Raw genomic sequence first — 831 nt, 5'->3', positions numbered from 1 at the left:
GAGTGGGGCCGGGGCGCCCCTGCCCGCAGGCCTAGCTGCTGGGCCCAGCGGCAGGGCGTGGGGCCGCCCAGGGCCTCAGGCGGAGACCCTGAGGGAAGTCACCTTGGTCCTGGCGTGCGGCTTTCTCCGAGGGCGGGGCTCAGCTTTCCCTGGACTTGGGGGCGCAGGGGACACTCAGGCACTGCGCCAGGCAGCCGCTTCCCCGAACCTGAGCCTGCCGCTCGGTGCACAGCCCCCCGCCGGCGAGCCGTGGCCCTCCCCCTGCTGCCGCCTCTGCGCTGGGCTCGCTCGTTGCTTTTGTGCGCCCTGACCAAGGCCAGGCTTCACACGTTGAAAGCGAGGTTTTGGGGCTCCCTCGGAGGAACCTGTGCGTGCTTCCACCGACTCGCACGGTTCCGCCATCTGTGCCAGGCGCTCGGGGCACCCCAGTGAGTAAAGCTGGCAGATCCCCGCTCTGAGCTCTGCTCGGCGTGCCGGGAGGGGATTGTGCAAGAGGTGTGTCGGGGCGGAGGGAAGCCGGCCAGGTGCCACGGAGCGGCCTAGCAGGGGCCACCGCAGAGGGAAGGTGAGCGCCGCCTGTGCTAGCTGTCAGTGCCTCGGCCCTTCCCACTGCCTGGAGGGCGGGTCCTGGCAGCTGCTCGCTGCCAGCCTGTGCCTGGCCTGTTTCCAGGTGCTCCGCTGACGTCGCCCACTGCCCCCAGATGGGGCTCTCAGGGGCAGGGGCGGCTGCAATCGAGGGCGGCTTGTCCCAGGCCTTGGGGATCCTAGGCGAGGCCTAGAGGGGAGCTCTAGCCGCGCCCCAGCCAGCGCAGTTCAGGTGAGGCCGTTGGG

At 70.8% G+C, this 831-nt stretch overlaps 1 protein-coding gene across 1 annotated transcript in view; it reads left to right on the top strand.

Annotated features, from left to right (window-relative positions):
* CFAP99 (cilia and flagella associated protein 99) overlaps positions 1-779 on the top strand; it is a 20,708-nt gene extending 19,929 nt beyond the window's left edge. The window contains exon 10 of the mRNA XM_012724066.1: positions 702-779. Within this exon, the coding sequence (XP_012579520.1) occupies positions 702-779 (78 nt within the window). The remainder of the gene's footprint in view (positions 1-701) is intronic.
* The last annotated feature ends 52 nt before the right edge of the window (positions 780-831 follow it).

The sequence above is a fragment of the Condylura cristata genome, unplaced genomic scaffold (genome assembly GCF_000260355.1).
Source record: "Condylura cristata isolate star-nosed mole 26May11 unplaced genomic scaffold, ConCri1.0 scaffold00012, whole genome shotgun sequence".
Taxonomy (NCBI): domain Eukaryota; kingdom Metazoa; phylum Chordata; class Mammalia; order Eulipotyphla; family Talpidae; genus Condylura; species Condylura cristata.
The sequence above is the reverse complement of the archived record's forward strand: the minus strand, read 5'-3'. Positions and strand labels throughout refer to the sequence as shown.